This window comes from Mobula birostris, chromosome 26 (assembly GCF_030028105.1).
Source record: "Mobula birostris isolate sMobBir1 chromosome 26, sMobBir1.hap1, whole genome shotgun sequence".
In the NCBI taxonomy this organism is placed as follows: Eukaryota; Metazoa; Chordata; class Chondrichthyes; order Myliobatiformes; family Myliobatidae; genus Mobula; species Mobula birostris.
This window is the reverse complement of record NC_092395.1, coordinates 7,994,729-8,019,507: the sequence shown is the minus strand read 5'-3', so window position 1 is coordinate 8,019,507 and position 24,779 is coordinate 7,994,729. Positions and strand designations below refer to the sequence as shown.

The window sequence follows — 24,779 nt, the reverse complement described above, 5'->3', positions numbered from 1 at the left end:
CTGCCCTGTAAGAATTATGTACATTTCAATATGATTGCTCTTAATTCTTCAGTGGAAACTTAGTTTGCTTGGTATTTGTGCAACAACCTGCTGACCCAAGAATTAATCTGCTAAACCTTTGCATTCATTTCATTGCAAAAGTTTTTTAAGCTTTACCAAGCTTGGCTGTTGATACCTATTTCAAATTATAGATTCTGAATGTCCCTATAACTAAATATTTAGTTTTCTTCCAAATCTGGCTATCCTCTAGTTTTTGGACATAGTATTTAACTTCTGATCTCTGGCTGAAGTTATTGAGGTAGAAGCTTTTCATGAAACATTGAGTATGTACCTTCAGGCTCCTGTATCACCTTCTTAATGTTAGCAATGAGAAGAGAGTATGTCCTGGTGATGGGGATCCTTAATTATGGATGCTGCCTTTTTGAGGCATCACATTTTGAAGGTGTCCTAGATGCTGGGGAGGCTATTACCCATGATAGAACTGGCTGAGTTTACATCGTTCTTCAGCTTTTTCCCATCCTGTGCAGTGGCTCCTCCATACAAGACCAGCTAGAATGTTCTCTCCGGTACATGTGTAAACATTTGCATGTGTTTTTGGTGACACACCAAGTCTTCTCAAACACCTAATGAAATGTACCTACTGGCAAGCCTTCTTTGTAATTGCATCAACATGTTGGGGCCTGGACAGATCATCAGAGATCTGCTTGACACTCAGGAACTTGAAAGTGCTCACCCTTTCCACTGCTGATCCTTCAGTGAAGTTTCCTGATGTCCACAATCAATTCTTTGGTCTTACTGACGTTGAGCGCAAGTTTGTTGTTGTGGCATCACTTGACCAGTTGATATATCTCGCTTCTGTACGCCTCTTCATCACCATCTGAAATTCTGCCAACAATAGATGTGACATTGTCATATTTATAGATGGCATTTGAGCTGTGCCTGGCCACACAAATGTGGATGTAGATAGTAGAACAGTGGGCTAAGTACACACCCTTGAGGTGTGCCGGCGTTGATTATCCACAAAGAGTAGATGTTAATTCTGATCTGGTGAGGAAGTCAAGGATCCAATTGCAGAGCAAGGTACAGAGGCCCAGGTTTTGGAACTAGTTGATTAGAACTGAATGTATGATTGTGTTGAACGCAACCAACAAATAGCAGCCTGACATAGGCATTACTATTGTTAGGTGATCCAAGGCTGATGGGGAGCCAGTGAGATTGTATCTACTGTAGACCTATTGTGGTGATAGAACTGCAATAGGTCTATGTCCTTGCTTAGGCAGTTGTTGATCCTAGCCATGACCAACTCTCAAAACACTTCATCACAGTAGATGTGAGTACCACTGGGTGATAGTTGTTGAGACAGTTCACCCTGCTCTTCTTGAGCATTATCACCCTTTTGAAACAGGTAGGAACCTCTGACTGCAGCAGTGAGAGATTGAAGGTGTCCTCAAACGGCCCTGCCAGATGGTTGGCACAGATTTACAGAGCCCACCAGGTGCACAGTCAGGAGTTGACACCTTCCGAGTGTGCATCCTCTTGAAAGTTGTTCTGATGTTGGCCTCTGAGACAGAGATCTCGAGGTCACCAAATGTTACAGGGATTCAGACAGGTGTGGTTTTATTCTCCTTTTCAAAGCCTGCATAGAAAGCTTTGAGCTGATCTGGGAGGGAAGCATCACAGCCATTCATGATGTTGGGTTTCACTTTGTAGGAAGTAATGGCCTGCAAATCCTGCCAGAGGTCCACTCTAACTGCAATAGGAATTGTTCTTTCACTTTTAAAAAGCCTTCCTTAGGTTATCCCTGGACTTCGTGTATAGTTCTAGATCACTAGTCATGAATACCATTGATACAGTCCTCAGCAGACTATGAATCTCTTGGTTCATCCATGGCTTTTGGTTTGGGTATGTCCAGTATGTTTTTGAAGCACACATTCATCCACACGTCTTGATGAAGTCAGTGACAACTGTAACCCATTCATTCAGATTCAGGGATGAATCCCTGAAAATTGTCCAGACCACTGACTCAAAGCAGTGTTATAAGCACTTCTCCTCCTCCCTTGATCATAGCTTCTTGGTCCTCACCATGGTGCTGCAGTCTTTCGTCTCTGCCTATACGCTGGGAGTAGAAGTACAGCCAGGTGATCAGACTATCCAAAATGCAAGCATGGGATGGCACAGTAATCGTTCTTGATGGTGATGTAACAGTGCTCAAGTGTAGTTGTTCAGAGACTTCTTCAAGCTGGCCTGGTTGAAATCCCCCACAACGAAAGGGAAGGCATTAGGGTTTTGTGCCTGCTGATTATGGAGCTTAAATCCTCCATTGCCTTCCTGATATTGGCCCTGAGTTGGAATGTGCCCTGCTACCTCTCTCAAGGTGGTGTCTGAAAAGAGGATGCTGTCCAAGTTGCATGCCATCTTGGTCAATGTCTCCCATCCACTACATAATGTACTGGGTGGGCACAGGAGTACATTCAGCCAGAGACTCATTCCACCGAGATGCAGCACAGAGCGTCATAGGAAGTCATTCCTGCCTGTGGCCATCAAACTTTACAACTCCTCCCTTGGAGGGTCAGACACCCTCAGCCAATAGGCTGGTCCTGGATTTATTTCATAATTTACTGGCATAATTTACATATTACTATTTAACTATTTATAGTTCTATTACTATTTATTATTTATGGAGCAACTGTAATGAAAACCAATTTCCCCTGGGATTAATAAAGTATGACTACTACTACTATGAGGTGATGGTGGAGAACTCCCTCAGCAGATAAAACAGACGCCACTTGACTGCTAGATGTTCCAGATTGGGTGAGCTTGACTGAGACAGAACTGTCACGTATGTGCACCATGAAGAGTCAGTCATAAAGCATACTCAACCTCCTCTACCTTACTTAATATATAACAGTTAACATATGGATAATCATAAAAGACATACCATAAGGCACAGGAGCAGAATTAGGCCATTCAGCCCATCGAGTCAACTCTGCTAACAACCTCCACTTTGAATATACCCAGTGACTTGGCTGTCTGTGGCAATGAATTTTACAGATTCACTACCCTCTGGCTAAAGAAATTCCTCCTCATCTCTGTTCTAAATGGACATTTCTCTTTGCTGAAGCTGTGTGCCATCTGGTCCTAGTCTCCCCGACTAAAGGGAACATCCTCTGCATGAAAACTCCATTGATTCTATGTAAGAATTTAATTTGTTGAAAGGGTTTTGAGATTTTATACCAATAACTCTTCTTCCCAATAGTGGAATTAGCTTTCTGCACATCGGAATGTAAACATACTGAGTGAAAGCTTTCCTTATTTTCTGGGCTGTCTACATCTGGGAAAATTTCCAGTGAAGTACCAGGATCTAGAAATACAGAATCATGGCTCATGTTTATTATGAGCGTGATTGGAGTGAGGTAGAAAATCCAGTGGAAAAGCATGATTGGTACTTCCTCGCAAACATAACTCAGCTTTGAGTTGTGTAGTTCCACATTCATTATTGATAATACCACATTTACACTCAGTGGCCACTTTATTAGGTGTTTCATGTACACAATAAAGTGGCCACTGTGTGTATGTTTGTGGTCTGCGATGTGCTGAACTGTGTGCACAACTCTCTGCAGTTTCTTGCAGTCATGAGCAGAGCAGTTGCCGGACGAAGCCGTTATGCATCCAGACCAGATGCTGTCGATGGTGTATTGATCAAATTGGTAAGAATCAAGCGGGACATGTCGAAATTCTATAGCCCTCTGATGAGGTAGAGCATTGGTGAACTCTCTAGACCCTACCTGCTGTGTATTTACTATTTCAGTAATGTTTGAGTAATCTTGTACATTTATTGTTTTATTAAGCATTCCTGTTTCTTTAAATAATTCATTGTTTGTATAAATACACGAAATGCACGCTACCATGTGATACATGCACATCTCGCTTAAAGAAAACTCAAAGTTAGACTCACATCTTGGACTCCCGTGACTTCCACTGAATTATTTTAATGTTTTGAAGTTACAAAATGTAACACTGGCATCTACGCATTCGGACCAGGACATCACCCCTAGGAACTTGGACCTCCAACCCCCTCGACCTCAGCACCGTCGATGTAGACAGGAGCAAGTGCACCACCACCTCTCCCCCTGTCAAAGTCAACGACTTGCTCTTGTTTTGCTGACACTGGGAAAAAGATTATTGTTAGGACATCATGTCACTAACTTCTCTGTCTCCTTCCTCCACTACAAATCTTCAAGTTTGCTGACATCTGTGAATAACTAATTCCTGTGAATAACTGTTAACCAATTTCCCCCGGGATCAATAAAGTATGACTATGACTATGACTATAACTAACTATTGACTAAGGAATGTACGGTATGTTTTCAGGAGCACTTCTCAGAGGTACAGAGGCATAGAAAAATACAACTGAGAAACAGGCCCTTTGCCCCATCTAGTCCATTTAAGCTGCCTACTCCCATCAACCTGCACCGGGACCATAGCCTTCCATACCCCTACCATCCATATCCAAACTTCTCTTAAACGTTGAAATCAAGCTCACATACACCACTTGCTCTGACAGCTTGTTCCTCACTCTCACAAACCTCTGAGTGAAGAAGTTTCCCTCATGTTCCCCTTAACTTTTCACCTTTCACCCTTAACCCATGGCTTCTAATTATAGTCCCACCAAACGTCAGTGGAAAAAGCTGGCTTGCATTTACCCTACCTATACCAGACATCTCACTTCTCCCGGAAATTCCGGGAGTCTCCCACATATTGATAGTGGCCCCCTGATGCCCGGAAATTATATACAATATCCCAGAAATCGATTTTTTTGAGAGGGAGAGCGAGAGCGAGAGCAATCACCCTGATTGGTCTCTCTTTGTGCTAAGTAGACCTTTCAGTTTTCTCTGTAGCCGGCTTTACAGTCGACCTCAAAAATAATGACAGTGTTGCTCGCTGCACTGTCTGTAACAGTGACTTTTCTATTGCCCATAGTGGGTTAAAATGTAAAAGACATGTTGAGGTGAGTTTAACAGGTGTCATTCGTTCCTTAGCATAGCTAACGTTATTTAAACTAGCTGGCTAACTGCTAAGGAGCTACTCTATTGATGTCCTACGTGATGAGGCCAAGCTCCCTGTAGACTTGCTTAAAGTTGTAATAGAATAAACATGATATAATATAACTACATATTTTAATGTCACATTTTCTGCATATACCCAACTTGGTTTACAGATTAGACAAAATCACTAAACAAAGTATTACATACACCCTTGGGGGATATGGGGTGGCGGGAGACGGGGGTGCTACCTTCCTGAAATGAGTTTTTGCATGGTGGGATGCCTGCTATACCTCTCATCATTTTGTATATCCCTAGCAAACCTCCCCTCATGTTAATACAGTATGCCCGTTGAACTTCAAGTCCTAGAATAGAACAGTGTTTTAAACATGATACAGCCACAAGGTCAAAGACCCCACAATCGGTGCACAAGGGCAGTGTTTTTCACCAGCATTAGAGATTCTGTAGATGCTGGAATTCCAGGTCATCACAGGGAAGAACTGGAGGAACTCAGAGTTGTTCACAATGAGGAGGGTCACAATCTGAAGCATGAGGAGTGGTGGGGAAATCCAGTGAAGTTCTCTTATTGTTTATGGCTGAGAAGCAGTTTCTTTATAAGTAGCTAAACTTCAGAACATGTAGGCCACCACTGATACCTGGAATCCTTGTCATGTATCTTTGCTCCAGCTATGTCATCATCATTATGTGCTGTGTTGTATAACGTGGGTGGTCACGGGCTTGCAATTTTTGTCATTTTCTTCTGGGCAGTGCCTTTACAAGACGGGCGAGGCCAGCCATTATCAATATTCTTCAGAGATTGTCTGCCTGGTGTCAGTGGTTGCATAACCAGGGCTTCTGATGCCATCCATCACCTGCTCCCATGGCTTCACATGATCCCAGTCGGGGGAAGTGGGGAGCCTAAGCAGGTGCTACACCTTGCCCAAGGGTGATTTGCAGGCTGGCAGAGGGAAGGAGGGCCTTACACCTCCTTGTTGTTGAGTGTCGTCGACTTATAGCAATCCTGTGGATGGGGTAGGATAGTAGATTGCCAGGCCTTTCTTCCCTGCAGATACTGCTGCTGCCCAGGTTGGGACCCGGCCGGATTCGAACTCGGGACCATCCGCCTTGAAGCCCAGTGCTGATGCCACTACACCAATGGCCGACCCTATGCCCCCTCTGGTAGAGACATATCTCCACCCTGCCACCTGGCCCACCTATGTAGCTTCTTAAAATCATGTTGACTTGATTGTTCAGTTGCTTGTAAACTGAGCCAATAAAGCCACTTGTCTAATAAGTACAGATTTCCCTGTGGAGAGGGATATTATTTATTTCAGCATTGTGTTTCGCACAGACAGCGTGAGCCAAAGGGTCTGTTTTGTGCTGTATGTTCTATTTCTAACCCGGATCTGGGCCGTACCCTCCAGATATTCAGACCTTTCTCTCGGTTTTTTTGTACCACCTTACTTTCCCTTTTCTAATTTCTATTTATGATTTATAATTTAAACTCTTAACATTTACTATTGATTTGTAATCCAGGGAGCGCGAAGCGCAGAATCAAATATCGCTGTGATGATTGTATGCTCTAGTATCAACTGTTTGGCGACAATAAAGTAAAGTGATTAACTCTGCTGCTGCAAAACAACCGATCTCATGACTATTGTCAGGGATGGTAGACCTGATTTTGATTCTGAGTCTGAACAGCGGAGAAAGTGTGAAAGCATACGATAGGTTACAGATCTGCACTTCCTCTGTGGCCTTTACGCTTTATTTGGCAATTCTGTTATTGTTTTACCTTGTTCTGCCTCAACGCACCGTGTAATGATTTGATCTGAGAACAGACAAGCTTTTCGCTTTACCTCGGTACATTTGTCAATTATAAACCAACTGCAATTCCATCGACAGTTGTGGGTGGAGACACAGCAGATAGAATCTAATCCGGGCAGTGTGAGGGACTGCACTTTGGGAGGTCAAATGCAAGGGTATACAGTAACGGTAGGACTCCTAACAGCATTAATGTTCAGAGGGATCTTGGGTTTAAGTCCATACCTTGCTGAAAGCTCCATAAAGAAGGTACATGGCCTGCTTGCCTCCGCTGCTAAGTTCATAGAATATAGAACATACTAGAATGTAGAACATTACAGCACAGTACAGTACAGGATCAGCTGGCTGGTGGCGTAGTGGCATCAGCACCAGAGTTTGGAGTGAAGGCTCCCGAGTTCGAATCCAGCCGGCTCCCCTCCCTTGCACGCTTCCGCTTCCGTCTCCACCACCGTCACCGGCAGCCCATTCCACACACTCACCACTCTCTGCGTAAAAAACTTACCCCTGACATCTCCTCTGTACCTACTTTCAAGCACCTTAAAACTATGCCGTCTCGTGCTAGCCATTTCAGCCCTGGGGAAAAGCCTCTGACTATCCACACGATTGATGCCCCTTATTATCTTGTGCACCTCTATCAGGTCACCTCTCATCCTTCGTCACTCCAAGAAGAAAAGGCCAAGGTCACTCAACCTATTCTCATAAGGCATGCTCCCCAATTCAGGCAACATCCTTGTAAATCTCCTCTGCACCCTTTCTATGGTTTTCACGTCCTTCCTGTAGTGAGGTGACCAGAACTAAGCACAGTACTCCAAGCGGAGTCTGACCAGGATCCTATATAGCTGCAACATTACCTCTCAGCTCCTAAACTCAATCCCATGATTGATGAAGGCTAATGCACCGTATGCCTTCTTAACCACAGAGTCAACCTGCGCAGCAGCTTTGAGGGTCCTGTGGACTTGGACCCCAAGATCCCTCTGAACCTCCACACTACCAAGAGTCTTGCCATTAATGCTATATTCTGCCATCATATTTGACCTACGGACGGAAGATTGGTTTGTGTGATGTGCTGTGCCGTGTTCACGATCTTCTGCAGCTTCTATCGGTCTTGAACACTTCCACTTTCCCAGATTGAGCTCCATCTGGCACTTCTCAGCCCATCTCAGCATCCCGTCTGGTCCCGTTGTAACAATCTACACTATCCACAGCACCACCATTTGTTGTGTCATCTGCAACCTTACTAACACACCCTTCCACTTCCTCACCTAATTCACTTGTAAAAATTGCAAAGAACATGGGTTTGAGAACAAATCCTGCAGAACGCCTCTGGTTATGCCCCTCCAGGCAGAACTTGCTCTATCTGCTGCCACCCTCTGCCCTCTGTGTACAAGGCAATCCTGAACCCACACAACCGAGTTTCCCTGGGCTCCCTGCCTCCAGACTTTCTGAGTGAGCCTATCAGGGGGAACCTTGTCAAACACCTTCCTGAAATCATATTCATTACGTCCACCACTAACTCCAAAATATAAAACTAAATAAAGCATGGAGCCGGGAATATGTGTCTTAGTTTCATTTTTACTTTAAGCAAGGTGCATGCATGTATTACGCGGTGGTGTAATGACATACGACATTCACGTACTTTACATAAAACCCGTAATGAAATATCTAAACAAGAAGGAATGCTTAACCAAACAATATGTTTATAATGTTACCCAAGTATCACTGAAATATTAAGTCCACAACACTGCCTTCATCAGTTTGTTTTGTCACATTCTTGAAGGGCATTTTGAATGGCTGTGTCACCATCTGGCATGTGGTGGGGGCAGAGGGTGGGTCTACTGAACAAGATCAAAATAAGCTGCAGAGAGTACAAATAGCAATGTACTATTTCCGCATAACGACATATTTCACGATATTTTCCGGCGATATTAAATCTGATTCTGATTCCCCAAGTGTCAGAAAAGGCCTTCCTTTTGAGCACCACAATTATTCCCAGACTGAGCTGTGTAGGAAATTAACAGTGTTTACCAGACCGCAATGCTGTTCATACTGCTTTGTTAGCTTGCGTGTTCCCCTGATGCTTGCAACAGAACGATACAGTAAAATCCACTGATGAGATGTGGATGTCACCAACACTGTAACCACATGGGTTTTCCCTGGGTCCTCCCACATCCTAAAGACATCCAGCAGCTTTGTAGGTTAGATGCACACTGGAAATTGTGCCGAGTGTGTAGGTGAGTGTACAACGTCCTCATGCATTCTACTTAGCCTGCATCTGGACTATTGCAGTTTTGGTCACCCTGCTATAGGAAGGACGTCGAGGCATTGGAGAGGCTGCAGAATAATTTCACCAGGATGCTGCCTGGATTAGAGGGCATGTGCTATAAGGAGAGATTGGACAAATTTGGATTGTTTTCTCTGGAGTGGCAAAGGCTGAGGAGGGATCTGATAGAGGTTTATAAGATAATAAGAGACATAGACAGAGTGCACAGACAATAACTTTTTGCCAGGGTTGGAATGTCTAACACCGGAAGATAAGCATTTAAGGCGAAAGGGGGTGATTTCAAAGGAGAGATATGAGCCTCTGATCCCAGCTTTAATCTCTGCCGTGTCTTCATTATTCTCTCTGGCCTTCCCCTCTTGGAGGTGGAACATTCAATCTTCAGCAAGGGACTTACCTCTGTTCCCTTCACCCGCAATTCAGTGAGTTCCATGATCTGCCACAACCCGAGCTCTTCTTCCCTCACCTCCGTCTGTAAGCCTACTTCTTTGGCAAGCATTTCCCATCCCGCACTGATGACCTCTTCTCCCGTCTCCAACCTTCTCTTCTTGCACAGCCACTCTGAATCTTTGCCTGCTCTGGATCTTTTCATTGTTTATTTCGATGAGACATCAACCAGCTCAACTTCAGCACTCTTCTCTCCTCCTTAAATCTTACTGCTCTGAACACACTGTTCTCCGCTCTCTCCACACAAATCCCAACCTTACCATGAAACCTGCAGACAAAGGGGGTGCTGTTATAGTGTGACAGACTGATCTCTATCTTGCTGAACTCTCAGACACCTCCTCTTAACCCTTTGAAAAGGACCCCACTCAAGGCCTTCAGAAAACTGTCTCTGACACCATCATTAACCTGCAACGCTGGAGACCTATCATCCACTGTCACCAAACTCAAAGTTCCCTTACTCCGCACAGCTCGCTTCTACCTCCTACTCAAGATTTACAAATCTGACTGACTGGGTAGGTCCATTGTCTCTGCCTGCTTCTGCCCCACTAAATTCATGTGTGTATTTCTCAACTCCACTCTATCCCTTCCAAGATCCTTGGTTCATCTGCAACATTTCACGTGCTCTCAATTTCCTCAACAACTTTCAATTCCCTCGGCCTGAGCACCTCATTTTCACCATGGATGTCCAGTTCCTATACACTTCTATCCACTATGAAGAAGGCCTCAAAGCTCCTTGTATCTTTCTCAATAAAAGACCCAACCAGTTCCCCTCCACCACCCTCCTCTTCTGTCTGGCAGACCTGGCCCTTGCCCTCAACAATTTCTCCTTCAGCTCCTCACACATTCTCCAGACTCGCGGGGCAGCCATGGGCATCCACATGGGCCCCAGTTAAAACTGCCTTTTTGTTGGCTCCATAGAACAGTCCATGTTCCAAGCCTTCCCTGGTTATGCTCCCAACTTTACTGGCATTACACTGACGACAGCATTGGTGCTGCTTCATGTTCCCATGCTGAACTTGTCAATTTCATCAACTTTGCCTCCAGTTTCTACCCTGCCCTTAAATTTATTTGGTCAGTTTCTAACACCTCTCTACCTTTTCTTGATCTCCCTGTCTCCATCTCAGGAGACAAGCTGTCGACTGACATCTTTTATAAACTTACAAACTTATATAGCTATCTTGACGATGCCTCTTCCCACCATGTCTCCTGTAAAAATGCTATTCCCTTTTCTTAATTCCTTCATTTCCACTGCATCTGTACCCAAGATGAGGCTTTTCTTTTCAGGACATCAGAGGTGTCCTCCTTCTTCAAAGAAAGGGATTTCCCTCTCTCTACCATTGGTGTTGTCCTCACCCGCATCTCTTTCTTTCCTTGGACATCATTCCATCTTCCCTCCTTAGCAGGTATGGAGTTCCTCTTATCCTCACCTATCACCCGTGAGCCTTCCCGTCCAACACATTATTCTGAGCACGACACTACTACAACTTGACGAGTTGGAGTTCGGAGTTCAATTCTGATGTCAACGGTAAGGAGTCTGTATGCCTCTCCGTGGAACATGTTGGTTTCCTCTGGGGCCTTTGGTTTCCTCCCACAGTCCCAAGACTTACCAAGTAGGTTAATTGGCCTTTGTAAATTGTCTTGTGATCCCATGATTAGATTAGGGGTAAATGGGGGTTGCAGGTTGGTGCAGTTTGAAGGGCCAGAAGGGCCTATACTGCACTGTTTCTCTAAATAAATAAATACATTCTCTGTAAGTTCTGCCACCTTCAAAGGGATCCTACACAGCTTTTCATCCTCCACCACACTTCACTTTCCACAAGAATCATTCCTTCTGTGAATCCCTTCTTCATTTGTTCCTCCCCACTAATCTCCCTCCTGACACTTATCCCTGCAAGCAACCAAAATGCTATGCCTGCCCATCCACAACGTTCTCTCTAATTATTTTTACAACAGTACGGACCCGCCATTGCTCTGAGCAGGAAATGGCCTGCTTGATCCTTTAATAAAACATCATTTGAAAGAAAATCCCAGCTGCGCGGCAACAAAGGTTATGTGTGTGGGAGCATTTCAGTTGCTGTGCGGCTGCACACCCTAGAGGGAACAATGCCCATTCACCTCCTCCCTTACCTTCATTCAGGACCCCAAATAGTCCTTCCAGGTGAAGCAACACTTCACCTGAGAATCTGTTGGGGTCGTCTGCAGAATCCGGCGCTCCCGGTGCAGCCTCCTCTACAGTGGTGAAACCCAACATAAACTTGGGGACTGCTTTGTCGATCACCTCTGCTCCATTCGCCAAAGTGGAATTTCCGTGTGGCTAACCATTTTGATTCTGATTTCCCTTCCTATGCCAACATGTTGGCCTATGGTTTCCTCTTGTGCCAAGATGAGGCCACTCTCTGGTTGCTGGAACAACATCTTATTTTCTGCCTAGGTAGCCTTCAACCTGATGGCATGAACATTGATTTCTCCAAATTCCAGTAATATTCCCTCCTCTCCCTTCCCTCTTCTTCTATTCCCCACTCTAGTATCTTACCTCTTCTCCCCACCTGCCTATCATCTCTCCCTGGTGCTCCTCCTTCTTCCCTTTCTCCTACGGTCCACTCTCCTCCCCTATCAGATTCCTTCCTCTCCAGCCCTTGACCTTTCCCAACCACCTGGCTTCACCTGTTATCTTTTAGCTATCCCTCTTCCCCTCCTCTCACCTTCTTATCCTGGTGTCTTTCCCTTTTCTTTCCAGGACTGAAGAATGGACTTGGCCTGAAATATTGACTGTTTATTCATTTCCATAGATGCTGCCTGACCTGCTGTGTTCCTTCAACATCTTGTGTGTGTGTTGCTCTGGATTTCCAGTATCTCCAGAATCTCTTTGTGTGTTAAGGATGTGAGGGGCATAGAGTGGGGGATGGTGGAGGTAGGTATATTAGGAATTTTTAAGAGATGTTTAGAGAGGAAAGTGCAGGAATATGGCATTGTGTAGGCATTAGGATTTAGTTTAGTTGGTCACTTGACTACAAATTTATTTGGTTTGGCACAGCATTGAGAGATGAAGGGCCTTTTACTGTGCTGTACAGTTTAATGTTCTACAATGGAGGATCAGACGAAATAGACAGTTGATGTTTGGCACAGACTTGATGGGCTGAATGGCCTGTTTCTGTGATGTAGCTCTCTATGACTCTGTTAGTTCTCCATTTCTATTTCCCCCAGAATTAAGTAGTGGAACTGAATTGAAGGGAAGGAGCTGTTCAGAAAACGTTGAGTGCGTGTGTTTTTAGGCTCCTATACCTCCTTGATGGTCTTTAATGATGGATGCTGCCTTTTGAGGATGTGTTCGATGCTGTGGAGGCTGGTGCCCATGATGGAGCTGGCTGAGCTTACAATCCATAGCAGCTTTTTCCGATCCCGTGCCTCGGTGCCTCCACATCAGTGATGCAACCAGAGTTCTCTCCACGTTACATCCGTAGAAATTTGCCAGTCTTTGTTGACATGCCAAACCTCCTCAAACTGCTAATGAAATACAGTCACTGGCATACCTTCTTCGTAATTGCATCAGTAGGTTGGGCCCAAGATAGATCATTAATTATTTGATGATCTTTTTGCAATGCCTACCTTCTGCAAGTGGAAATTATTCCCCAATCAAAGCAGATCTGACTCCCTCCCACTGAGGTTACCAATAAAGCATAATGGCTGGAAGATGTGCAGGGATATTTTGAAATCATAAGCACAGTGTATAATAGGCTAGTCTGTGGAAGCTGTGGCAAGGCAAGTGTTAACATAATGTTCAGGCAAGGAAGGCGTAGCTTCTCTTTGCACAGCAGATTCCTGGATCCCTTTCAGCTTACTGGACACATGATAAGTATCCAACGGAAGGGTGCAATGCACAGACCAGCTAAAGGACAATTCAAAATATCATCAGCTGTCAGCTTGTAGTTTACATTGACTTTTAACCCCGGTAACGTGAATGATAATTGATCTTGTAAGTAAGGAATTCAAACACACACAGTTTACCAAGTGGTCAATATCCGTAACTGTGAGCGGATTCTGCATAAAAACGGCATTTCTCCATTCAGACCAGAACAGTGTAGTGACAGGGCTGGGCTGTTCTCCCTGTGCACAAGTAGATAAAGTGTGATCAAGGAATGAGGGTCAGTTTTGAGAGACCAGTTAATCGGCGATGATAAATCATTCCTTCTTTCCCCTCCCATGGGGATAATACTTAATGAAATAAAGCTCAGCTCAGACGCGAAGTGAATAGGAACCTCCTGCCTAGAATTTCAGAAACCCTCTAAGCAGGAACAGCTCAAGTAAATCTGGTGGGATTAATTGAAATCTGTTGTTGGAGATTGTGAATTGGCGAACACAACATCAGTAATCGGGAATCACAGGGCACCTTGAAAACCACACAAGGCACTTCAGAGAGGTGGCGCTGGGCCAAAGAAGCAGTTACCATGGCAACTGATCAAATGTAGTCAAGCTGTGGCTTTATAAGGCACTGGTCAGACTGCACTCAGAGTATTGTGAGCTGTTTTGGGTTCCTTATCTAAGAAAAGATGTGCTGGCATTGGAGAGGGTCCAGGGGAGATTCGTGAGGATGATCCTCGGAATGAAAAGGTTAATGTACGAGGAGTATTTGATGGCTCTTGGCCATTGTAAATTGTCCTGCGATTAGGGTAGGGTTAAATCAGGGGATTACTGGGTGGTGCTGCTCAAAGAGCTGATAGGGCCTACTCTGTGCTGTATCTCAATAAACAAATAAAGAGTTTGACACAATATTGTGTGCCGAAGGGCCTGGTCCTGTGCTGTATGGTACAGTCCTACATTCTGTGTCCTACTGCTGATAGAATTATTTAAATATGTGGCCATGGTTATTATCCAGATTGGCACGTGACAATTAAAATTACAGAGTCTGATTTGATTTGATTGGGTTATTAAACTCTGTCAGTTTGCGATATCAGTAAGAAACGGTAGGAAGCGATAGAAGAGATTCTGCAGATGTTGGAAATCTAGAACAAGACACACAATGCTGGAGGAACGCAGCAGGTCAGGCAGCACCGGCGGAGAGGAATAAAGGAGGAATAAACAGTTGACGTTTCAGGATGAGATTCTTCGTCAGGAATCAAAAGGAAGGGCTAAGATGCTAGCATAAGGTGTGGGGAGGGGAGGGAGGACAAGCTGGAAGGTGATAGGTGAAGCCCGCTGCATGGGGGGGGGAGAAGGGATAAAGTAAGAAGCTGGGAGGTGATAGGTGGAAAAGGTAAAGAGCTGAAGAAGAAGGAATCTGATAGGAGAGGACCTTAGGAGAAAGGGAAGGAGGAGAGACACCAGGGTGAAGGTGAGGAGAAGAGAAAGTAGGAAGAAACAGTGGTGATTGTAAACCCCACTTAATACAAGGGATGGGGAGTCGGACCCATTAGCCCCTGGTAAAGGCCTGAACAGTTTTTGGAGCTTCTAGAAAAATTGAATTTAATTTTAGGATTTAAAGCAACAACATCCACTGGAATGCGATGCACTCTCCTGCTTAACCAGTTTTTCCACCCCACGTACATTTATTTATTTATTGTTACAGCACGACCAGGCTCTTCCGGCCCTTCAAGCCACGTCTCCCCGACAACCCCACAACCCCGATTAACCCTAACCTGATCATGGACAATTTACAATGATCAGTTAACTTACTTGGTACATCTCTGGAATGCGGGAGGAAACCGGAGCACTGGGAAAAACCCACGCATTCCGCACAGAGGATGTACCGAGATTACACACAGAACCGTGCTGGATTTGAACTCTGAACTTTGGATTGCCCTGGGATGTAATAACATCATTCTAATGGCTACCACTGCAGAATACGCTTTTGTTCTGGGATTTGGTAATGTAACGCAGCACATCACACAAACCAATCTTCCGTCCGTGGACTCACTTTACACCGCACGCTGTCGGAGCAGTACTGCCAGGATAATCAAGGACACGACCCACCCAGCCAACACACTTTTCGTCCCTCTTCCCTCCGGGAGAAGGCTCAGGAGCTTGAAGACTCGTACGGCCAGATTTGGGAACAGCTTCTTTCCAACTGTGGTAAGACTGCTGAACGGATCCTGACCCGGATCTGGGCCGTACCCTCCAAATAACCGGACCTGCCTCTTGGTTTTTTTGCACTACCTTACTTCCCATTTTTCTATTTTCTATTTATGATTTATAATTTAAATTTTTAATATTTACTAATTTTAACAATTTTTAATATTTAATATTTATAATCCAGGGAGTGTGAAGCGCAGAATTGAATATCGCTGTGATGATTGTATGTTCTAGTATCAATTGCTTGGCAACAATAAAGTATAAAGTATGAAGTGTAAGTGTTGTAATTCTCTCATTCCTCACCTAAACCATTATTATTCACGTGGCCTCTTAGGCTGAGAGTTACCAGGGTAACGGGCTGCACAAGGCAAGACAGCAGAGTTTGATCTTAAACACAAGAGATTCTGCAGACGCTGGAAATCAGAGTGACACACATAAAATGCTGGAGGAACTCAGCAGATCAGGCCGCATCTATGGACATGAATAAACAGTTGACGTTTCGGGCTGAGACCCTTCTTCAGGACTGGAAAAGAAGGGGGAAGATGCCAGAATAAAAAGGTGGGGGTTGGGGAAGGAGGACTAGCTAGAAGGTGATAGGTGAAGCCAGGTGGTTGGGGAAGGTCGAGGGCTGGAGAAGAAGGAAGCTGACAGAAGAGGAGAGTAGACCATGGGAGAAATGGAAGGAGGAGGGGCACCAGAGGGAGATGTGGAGAAGAGAAGAGGTAAGAGGGGAACCAGAATGGGGATTAGAAGAAGAGAGAAGGGCAAGGGTATTGATTTATTATTGTCACACGTAGCAAGATGTAGTAAAAAGCTTTTGTTTGCATTTCATTAAGGCACATCATTCCGCACATTGAGTTAACAAAAAGAAAAGCGGAGTGAAGAAACACAAATTGCTGGAGGAACTCAGCAGGATTATGGAAGGGAATAATGAGTCATTGTTTTAGGCCGAAACCCTTCATAAGGCTTCGCAGAACTTTCATAGATCAACTTCATAGAGTTTGAGCTATTCTTTTGCCGATTTAAGTACACACGGCTGATAGTGATCACTTTCTGAGACATATTTTCCCCCTAGAGGGCTCTGAACTTAGCACGTGCTAGTGCAGCTTGCTTGTTTGTTGACATGATGGTTCAGGGTCACACAAGATGGTCAGATTAATTCACTAAACCGCGGACTCCCAACCTTTTTTATGCAATGGACCTCTACTATTAACCCAGGGGACTGTGGACCTCAGGTTGGGAACCCCCGACCTACGCCCACAGCGCTCGACTTCAAACCACTACTGAATAGATTAAAGTACTTCACTCAGATTTATCGCTTTTAATCAGACAATGGCGAGTAAAGGTTCCTTAAGGTTTTTTAGCCGGGGGAGGCAGCAGGGACAAGCTCCCACTACCTATTAAATACTCCCAATGGCGTGTGTCTCAAATAGCCTCTGACAACCAGCCCAGCTCCTGGCTGTCGTGTGGGCTTAGTTACCTAGCCCGCCGGGGTTTTTACTGACAGGAGAAGGGGCAAAGGTGGGTTACAGGCAGGTGGGCTTGACAGCCGTGGTTGGCAGCTCATGTAGAAGGAAAACTCTGATCTCAAACTTCCACTGTCTTGCGGCTGTACCCACTCACGGGGAAGTCTTCGGGAGTAAACCCTGAGGAAAAATCCAGAGCTGGAATGCCTAAGACAGTCCTACGTTGAGTTCAGTCCTGAGTGGCAATCCCGCGACGCCAGTGGTGCCAAACTGTTTTGGCTCTGCCGTTTCTTTGGGTTCACCAGCTGAGTGGAGTTGGGGGGAGTCTGCTACACGGGCAACAGCTTGCTCTCCATATCGTACTGTCCTGGCTTGTGTATCACGCAGACAGCTGGGACGCAGCATCCACGGTCGACCCTGACCAATGCAGGGCCTCAAGGGACTCCTAGCTCAACCCGACTTAGTGAATTTTGCTTTGTTGTTGATCTGATAGTTCAGAGTCACACAAGGTGGTCACTAAATCCTCAGGCCTACCACTACTACTGAATCGATTAAAGCACATCACTCAGATTTATCATTTTTATCAATGATGAGCAAACAAAGCTTAATCTAAATCCTTTATCCATAACAGTGTAATCTGAAACCATTCAATGTAAGACTGAAAGGCAGTCTAGTGTATGGGGTTAAAACTGTGTCAGTCAGGAAGGGTTAATTTCCTTATTCAGCATGCCTCTTCCAATAGAATCTGAAGTTCTTCTACTGCCTGATACACTGATTCGGGGGTAGTAAAGGCAAAGTACTGACAGCAAAGCCAATCTTCCAACGTGACCCGGTTCTGCTCTTCGCAAAAGCCCTCGCTGAACTTCAATGCCAGCAAGATGCGTTTCACGTCCAGCCAGTTCTTCAGCACATTTGGTGGGTCTTTGAGGCCAGTGTGCACGCTGAACACTTTGCTGCACGGACCCCACAGCAAGACTTGCAAGATGCCTTTGGCCTGACGGATGTGTATCCTCTTGTTGGGGTCGGCACGCAAGAGCAGGTGGGCAAGGTGCTGGAGCCCCTCGGAGTAGGTGGACAGCGGGCGGATTTGAGGCAGGTCACTTGTACTGTACTCATGGTCTTCTTGCTGCCTTAACATGTTCTCAAAGGGATTTGACATGTGAAGGACCTCATAGATGAGGATGCCCAGTTGGAATTCGTCCACCATTTTGTACTGCGAGGAGGACATCTCGGGAGCCAAACGGGCGTGGTCAGGGTGGAGCCTTTGGTCAGCGGCAGCGCTCTTCTGTTTTGCTTTGGAAAAATTGCTGATAATAAGCCGCGGTAGGTGGGGACTGCCGCTCTGCGCTTGGCTTCCTGGATCAGATGTCTGCCCTGCCGCCTCAACCAGGAGCAGGTTTTCCAGGCGGAGATCACAATGTGTAACGCCGTGGTTTTTCAGGTGCTCCAGCCCGAGGCACAGCTGCAGAAGGAGGAGGCATACCTGGCGTTCGTAGACGTCCGCCTGGGACTCATGAACGGACTTCGACTCATTCACAAAGTCGGCCATGGTTTGGTGGGGAGTCTCCTGCGCGATGATCACGTGCTGGCGCCTGCTGTTCACGTCGCTCTCAGGAGTAGCCTCTGTGCTTTCGGTCGAAGCGCTGGGCTCATCGTTAGCCACTTCTGTCTCTGAAGCATTGCTTTCTTTGGCTGCATCTTCTGCGGGTGAGAGGTTTGCTGGAACAGCGGCCACAAAGTGACCTCGCACCTGTTGCACATTGAAATGGACAGAGAGGCTTTTCTGCACTGAGAGACCACTTGGTTCCATCTCTGGAGATTCTTGGTTTAGAGTTTTGGAGAGCTGTAATTGATAAAAATAAGAAACAGTGTAATCAGCCTATGAAAAACATACATCTACATTCAGTGGCCACTTTATTAGGTCCACCAATACACATGCCCTTTAATGCAAATCTCTAATCAGCCAATCATGTGGCAGCAACTCAATGCAAAAAAGCATGCAGACATGGTCAAGAGGTTCAGTCATTGTTCAGACCAAACAACAGGATGGGAAAGAAATGTGATCTAAGTAACTTTGCCTGTGGAATGATTGCCGGTGCCAGATGGGGTGGCTTGAGTATCTAAGATGCTGCTGATCTCTAAGGATTTTCATGCGCAATAGTCCCTAGAGTTTACAGAGAACTGTGCAAAAACAACAAAAAACATCCAATGAGCAGCAGCTCTGTGGGTGAAGACGTCTTCTTAATGAGAGAGGTCAGAGGAGAATGGCCAGACTGGTTCAAGCTGACTGGAAGGCGACAGTAACTCAAATAACCACATGTTACAACAGTGGGGTGCAGAAGAGCATCTCCGAACGCACAACACGACGAACCTTGAAGAGGATGGGCTACAGCAGCAGAAGACCACAAGCAGACACAAAGTGCTCACTTTATTTGGCTACAGGAGGCACCTAATAAAATGACCACTGAGTGTATAAAAGCAGGCAGTGTATTTTGAAATTGGGTTTAATTTCAGAGTAACAAGAAGGTGAAAATGTCTTGGAAGAAGTCAGGTATCGTGTTCCGAATTGAATGAAATGCATTTGTGGTACATGTACAGGACGGTGCAAAACTCTTAGGCACACAGGCATATATATAGCTAGGGTGCGTAAGACCTGCACAGTCTTGTAGTAATTTTATGTATTACACTGTACTGCTGCTGCAAAAAAATCATGGCATATGAGAGTGATGATAAACCTGATTCTGATATGAGTCTCTATTGTGGACTGAGAGTGGGAAGGGGGCAGGGAGAGGGCAATCATCTTGGGAAAAGGGGACAGGGAGAGGGGAATCACGGTTGGGAGAAGGGGAAGGGAGAAAGGAGGAAATGGGAAGCACCAGAGGGACATTCTCCTAATGATCAATAAACCAATAGTTTGGAATTAAATGATCTTTCCCTGGAGTCACAGGTGCCTGCACCCGTGCCACACCACTCCCCACCCCTGGCACTCCTTCTCTGCCGCCAGTCCCACTCCCCTCCCACGGCGCTCCTCCCTCGCTATTCCCAACATCCTTTGCTCCCGCCAGATTTACAGACTCGCTCTCCACTCCATGTTGACAAATTCAGTACTGCGCAAAAGTCTTAGGCACCCTTGTTATGTATATGTGCCTAAGACTGTTGCACAGTGCTCTGTAGAAACAAAACAATATATTTATTGTCTCTTTGAAATTTAATTGTATTAGTAAAGATTTACTACATATAAATCTGAAGATTCAAAACCAGAGTCAGAATCAGGTCTAATATCACCAGCATATGTTGTGAAACTTGTTAACTTCGTGGCAGCAGTACAATGCAACACAGGTACCTTGAAAAATGTAGAAAAAAGTAAATTAATTACAGTAAGTATATATATGTCTTTTAAATAGTTAATTTAAAAATAGTGCAAAAACAGAAAGTGAGAGTGTTCATGGATTCATTGTCCATTTAGAAGTCGGATGGCGGAGGGGAAGAAGCTGTTCCTGAATCATTGAGTGTGTGCCTTCAGGCTTCTGTACCTCCTTCCTGATGTTATCAATGAGAAGAGGGCATGTCCTGGGTGATGGGGGTCCTTATAATGGACGCTACCTTTCTGAGGCACCGCTCCTTGAAGATATCTTGGAGACTATGGAGGCTAGAGTTTACAACTTTCTGTAGCTTTCAGAATGATAAGACCATTCAACTTTTAATTTTTTTGTGTTGCCTGTTGTCTACATACTAAAGCCAAAAGATCCGGATGAGAAGTCCCGAGGAAGGGTCTTACTGAAACGTCGATTCTTTACTCTTTTCCATAGATACATCCTGACCTGCTGGGTTCCTCCAGCACTTTGTGTGTGTTACTTTGAATTTCCTGCATCTGCAGAATCTCTTGCATTGGAATAAATGTTTGCTAATTTCCTAATGCCAATTGCAAAATGATGGTCTTACTGTTGGGAGGAGACTTCGCAATTCAAAATAGGGTGCCTATACGGTAACTGTGAGAATCAGATAATTCGCCCATTTTCCCATAGCAGAGTAGTATACCTTCTACCAAGGATCTACGGACACAAAATCATAAATACAGAATTTTCTGCAGATGCCAGAAATTCAAGTGACACACACAAAATGCTAGAGGAACTCAGCAGGTCAAGCAGCATCTGTATTTACAGGAGTACTGTGCTCAGTTCTGGTCGCCTCACTACAGGAAGGATGTGGAAACTATAGAAAAGGTGCAGAGGAGATTTACAAGGATGTTGCCTGGATTGGGGAGCATACCTTATGAGAATAGGTTGAGTGAACTCAGCCTTGTCTCCTTGGAGCGACGGAGGATGAGCAGTGACCTGATAGAGGTTTATAAGATGATGAGAGGCATTGATCGTGTGGATAGTCAGAGGCTTTTTCTCAGGGCTGAAATGGTTGCCACAAGAGGACACAGGTTTAAGGTGCTGGAGAGTAGGTACAGAGGAGATGTCAGGGGTAGGTTTTTTACTCAGAGAGTGGTGAGTGTGTGGAATGGGCTGCTGGCAACGCTGGTGGAGGCGGATACGATAGGGTCTTTTAAGAGACTTTTGGATAGGTACATGGAGCTTAGTAAAATAGAGGGCTATGTGTAAGCCTAGTAATTTCTAAGATAGGGACATGTTTGACACAACTTTGTGGGCCAAAGGGCCTGTATTGTGCTGTAGGTTTTCTATGTTGTTCTATGTTTTCTATCTATGGAGAGGAATAAAGAGCTGAGACAATCTATGAGTAATTTATTAACGGTCTTGGTTAATAATACTTACTAACTGCTGCTAAAACACTAGTTAGGAATCTAACCCCTAGCTTGTACTGCCTTATGTTACATAAAGGATGTATTTAATGATTAAGACCACAAAAATGAGTTTGAACCAAGGGGAATAAACAGAATAGATTCTGCAAATGCTGGAATAAACAGTCCCGGTGAAGGGTCTTGGCCCAAAACGTCAACTATTTATTCCCCTCCATAGATTCCACCTGAATTTGCTGAGTTCCTCCAGCATTTTGTGTGTGTTGCAACAGAATATCTTTTTATTGAATACAGTCACTCCCACAAAATAGCTTTGGTTGGTACAACAATAGAACACACCACATGATGCAGACCATTGTCCAAGACAACGGGTACACAATGTAATTTGCATGGGAAGAGATCAAAGATATGTTTATCGAGGTAGCTTTGAGAACATGAGAGCGAGAGAATGTGTAATCAGAACAGGTCAAATTCCCCCTTGAATATAAACACAAGGAATCCTGCAGAGGCTGGAAACCCAGAGCGACACACACAAAACACTGGTGGAACTTGGCAGGTCAGGCAGCATCTATGGAAATGAATAAACAGTCGACATTTCGGGCCGAGACCCTTCATCAGGACCGAAAAGGAAAAGAGAGGTTACCATAATAATTAGGTGGGGAGCGGGGAAGAGGGTAGAAGGTGATAGATGAGGCCAGGTGGGTGAGATATATGAAAATGTTTGGTTTTTGAATGAAAGAGATCACACTGTGAGCACTGACTACAGTACACTGAACATAGAACACAGAAAAACTACAGCACAGCACAGGCCCTTCACCCACGGTGTTTTAACCTACTCTATGATCAATCTAACCACTCCCTCCTACACAGCTCACCATTTCCCCAGTATCCATGTGCCTATCTCAGAGCTTCTTATATATCCCTGCTGTATCTGCCTCTTCTGTTAGGGCATTCCTTGCACTCACCACTCTCTGTGTAAAAAGTTTGGCTCTGACATCCCCCTATACTTTCCTCTAATCACCTTAAAATTATGCTTCCTTGTATTAGTCATTTCCGCCCTGGGAAAAAAAGTCTCTGGCTATCTACTTAATCTATGCCTTTTAGTCATCTTCTACACCTCTATTAAGTCAGCTCTCATCCTTTTTGGCTCCAAAGGGAAAAGTTTTAGCTCGCTCAACTTATCCTCATAAAACATGCTCTCTAGTCCGGGCAACATCTTGATAAATCTCCTCTGCACCCTCTCTAAAGCTTCCACATCCTTCTTAAAATGAGGCAGCCAGAAGGAGTATTTGGATCCCTGGATGGTGGAGAGAAGAGCTGAAAGAGCAGGTGTAATTTTGACGGAACAGTTTACTAGTTTCGAAAGCTAGTTGACTGATGATTTAGACCAAAGTTAAACATTTAGAGCCGTACTTCTGCCTTTGATAGGACCAGATATTTTCGCGACAAGATCAGCAGATATAAGGAAAATAGAAAAAAGACAGCGGCAAGCAATTATACAATAATTTATGAAGAAAAATGCCCCATTGTTCTTCACAGGAACATTATCAGGCAAAATATGACACTGAGCCAGGTAAAGGGAAGTGACAGGTAGCCAAATGCCTGGTTAAAGATTTAGCTTTAAGAGCATAAGACATTGGAGCTGGAAAAGATGTACTGACCCCTTGAGTCAGTACCATCACTTTAAGTCTTGCCTGAGCCTCAAAGCAAATTTATTATCAAAGTACATGCTACCCTGAGATTCATTTTCCTGAGGGCATTCACAGCAGAACAAATAAATATAATAGCCCTTCGTACCACTCTCATTCATCTATGCTCTAATGAATAAAGTGCTAACCTATTCAACCTTTGCCTATAACTCAGGTCCTCAAGTCCTGGCAATATCCTTGGAAATTTTCCCTGAACCCTTTCAATCTTATTTTGTCTAACACTTTATAATGTTTCAGGGGTGACTCCATGTAGAAGCTGTCCAATATTCAAAGTTCAAAGCAAACTTATTATCAAGGTACAGATATGTCATCGCTGTGTACATACATCTACTGATGCTTCTGGACACATCTTCAGTGATGTTCCTGGAATCATCGGGTGTTTCGGGTCTTTCAACATCATACAACCTCCTCCAGGTGACCCAGCCGGGGCTGATCAGACCCTAGCTTGTGTCCAGATGGCTAGCTACATATGACTCCATGGCTCCCCTCTTTTGAGCCACAGCCATCTTGAGGCCCTCTCTGCCGCATCGGTGGTACTGCGGATGGCTCTCCTCTTCCCCTCTCCCTCGATGCCCAAAATGCTGAAGGCTTTAACTAAAGAACGGGCTATGAATCCCCTACAACCAACCTCCAGTGGGAGACACCTCGCTCTCCATCCAGCCTGCTGACAGTTGCTGACCAGCCCTGCGTATACAACCCAGAGATTTATTTTCTTGCGGGAATCCTCAGTAAATCCAAGAAACATAAAAGAATCAATGAAAGATCGTACCCAACAGAGCGGACAAACAACCAGAGTGCAAAAGGCAACAAACTGCAAATACAAAAGAGAAAAAGAAAAAGTAATAACGAATGAATAAGCAATAAGTATCGAGAACATGAGATGAAGAGTCCTTGAAAGTGAGTCCATAGGTTGTGGGAACAATTCAACGGTGGAGCAAGTGAAGTTGGGTGAAGTCATCCCCTTTGGTTCAAAGGTCTGATGGTTGAGGGGCAATAACTGTTTCTGAAGCTGGTGGTGTGAGTCCTGAGGCTCCTATACTTCCTTCCTGATGGTGGCAGCGAGAAGAGAGTATGGCCTGGATGGCGAGGGCCATAGAGACTCTGCTACCAATGAGCTCCTTCCCAGTTTTTAGCCAGTTGCCTTTGTCGTTCATTTATTGCTGTGACAAATACATTGTTCCAAATTTC

The 24,779-nt window shown here is 44.8% G+C and overlaps 1 protein-coding gene across 1 annotated transcript in view; it reads right to left on the bottom strand.

Annotated features, from left to right (window-relative positions):
• Positions 1 to 17,724: 17,724 nt before the first annotated feature.
• LOC140188129 (inactive tyrosine-protein kinase PEAK1-like) overlaps positions 17,725 to 24,779 on the bottom strand; it is a 90,793-nt gene continuing 83,738 nt past the window's right edge. Inside the window, exon 4 of the mRNA XM_072244105.1 lies at positions 17,725 to 18,963. Coding sequence (XP_072100206.1) covers positions 17,842 to 18,963 — 1,122 coding nt within the window. The 3' untranslated portion in view covers positions 17,725 to 17,841. The remainder of the gene's footprint in view (positions 18,964 to 24,779) is intronic.